We start from the raw sequence: 1,415 nt of genomic DNA, 5'->3' as shown, positions 1-1,415 counted from the left end.
TTTTTTTTTGAGACAAGGCCTCACTGTATTGCACAAGCTGGTCTTGAGCTCCTGGTCTCAAGTGGTCCTCCCACCTCAGCCTCCTGAGTAGCTGGAACTACAGGCATGCACCACTAAGAGTGGAATTGGAATGTTGCTGACACAAGAAATGTTAAAGGCCTGAGGTGATGGATATTCCAATTACCCAGCTTTGATTAATTCACATTGTATGCCTGTATCAAAACATCACATGCACCCTATAAAGATATACAACTATTATGTACCTATAATAAATAAAAATCAAAAAAAAAAACAAAGCCACAGTAAAGTTTTGCTTACAGGTTTCTATAGGGGAAAAAAACCCCAACTTTGTTGTATGCTGTGCATTCTGAGAACATCAGCTGATCTTGAGTTGAGAGAAAGAAAAGATCTATAAGGCAAGGAAAATGGACACTTGACAATTAGCAGCTGAGGTTGAAAGTAGCACTTTGCACATTAGGAAAATCTATGACCACTTGTAGATAAGATAGGTATGAAAAAGTGCATGATTTCATCCCTATGTCTCTCCTCTCCCAGCGTGGGACCATGCGACGACGCTATGAAGATGATGGCATTTCCGATGATGAAATTGAAGGGAAGAGAACATTTGACTTGGAAGAGAAACTCCACACCAACAAATATAATGCCAATTTTGTTACTTTTATGGAAGGAAAAGGTCAGTATCATTTTGGTTCAGACCTGCAGACCCTTGATATGTAGGAAGTCATAGACTCAGAACTGTGGATTTAGCATTTATGCAGATAAAATATTGCCTGTTGATGCTATTTAACTATTTTCTATTGTTACACAGTGCAGCTTGTACGCACTCCTCCCCCCATCCTCCTGCCCTATGAATCATTCTCTGCTGTATTAGAAATAATCTTTTATTAGAGCAGGAGTGTTGATGGAATTTTTTCCTGTAGGCCTCTTCCTTTTTCTCCCATGTCTTGGTTTGAGTTTAATTAAAAGTAGTACAATAAAAATCCTTTTGTGCATATAGCTACCCCACCAAAACTGAAGGTGGAATTCCATGTGTTCCATGCAGCTTTGATCCTTGCAAACTGATAAGTATGTTATTTGTGTATTGTAGTGGTCAGAATTAACTTTTTTGACTAATAAGAGACAAGGTGATGGTAATTTCTACTTAGAATTTATGAGATGACTCATTAATAGTACTGCCCCCCTGTTTAAATTCTGAATTTCCTGTGGAAATCTAGACTTGGCAAATCCCTCAAGCCCTGCTTCTCAATGTGCTCTCCCTATTTCCTAAGAGATGCTTCTTTTTTTTTTTTTGAGACAGAGTCTCGCTTTGTTGCCCGGGCTAGAGTGAGTGCCATGGCGTCAGCCTAGCTCACAGCAACCTCAAACTCCTGGGCTCAAGCAATCCTTCTGCCTCA

At 39.6% G+C, this 1,415-nt stretch overlaps 1 protein-coding gene across 1 annotated transcript in view; it reads left to right on the top strand.

The window, feature by feature from the left end:
* KDM2A (lysine (K)-specific demethylase 2A) overlaps positions 1-1,415 on the top strand; it is a 150,708-nt gene that overhangs the window by 64,067 nt on the left and 85,226 nt on the right. The window contains exon 3 of the mRNA XM_012665583.1: positions 556-694. Coding sequence (XP_012521037.1) covers positions 556-694 — 139 coding nt within the window. The remainder of the gene's footprint in view (positions 1-555; positions 695-1,415) is intronic.

Source organism: Propithecus coquereli, unplaced genomic scaffold (assembly GCF_000956105.1).
Source record: "Propithecus coquereli isolate 6110/MARCELLA unplaced genomic scaffold, Pcoq_1.0 Scaffold120, whole genome shotgun sequence".
Taxonomy (NCBI): domain Eukaryota; kingdom Metazoa; phylum Chordata; class Mammalia; order Primates; family Indriidae; genus Propithecus; species Propithecus coquereli.
Note: the sequence above shows the minus strand (reverse complement) of the source record. Positions and strands in the feature narration are given on the sequence as shown.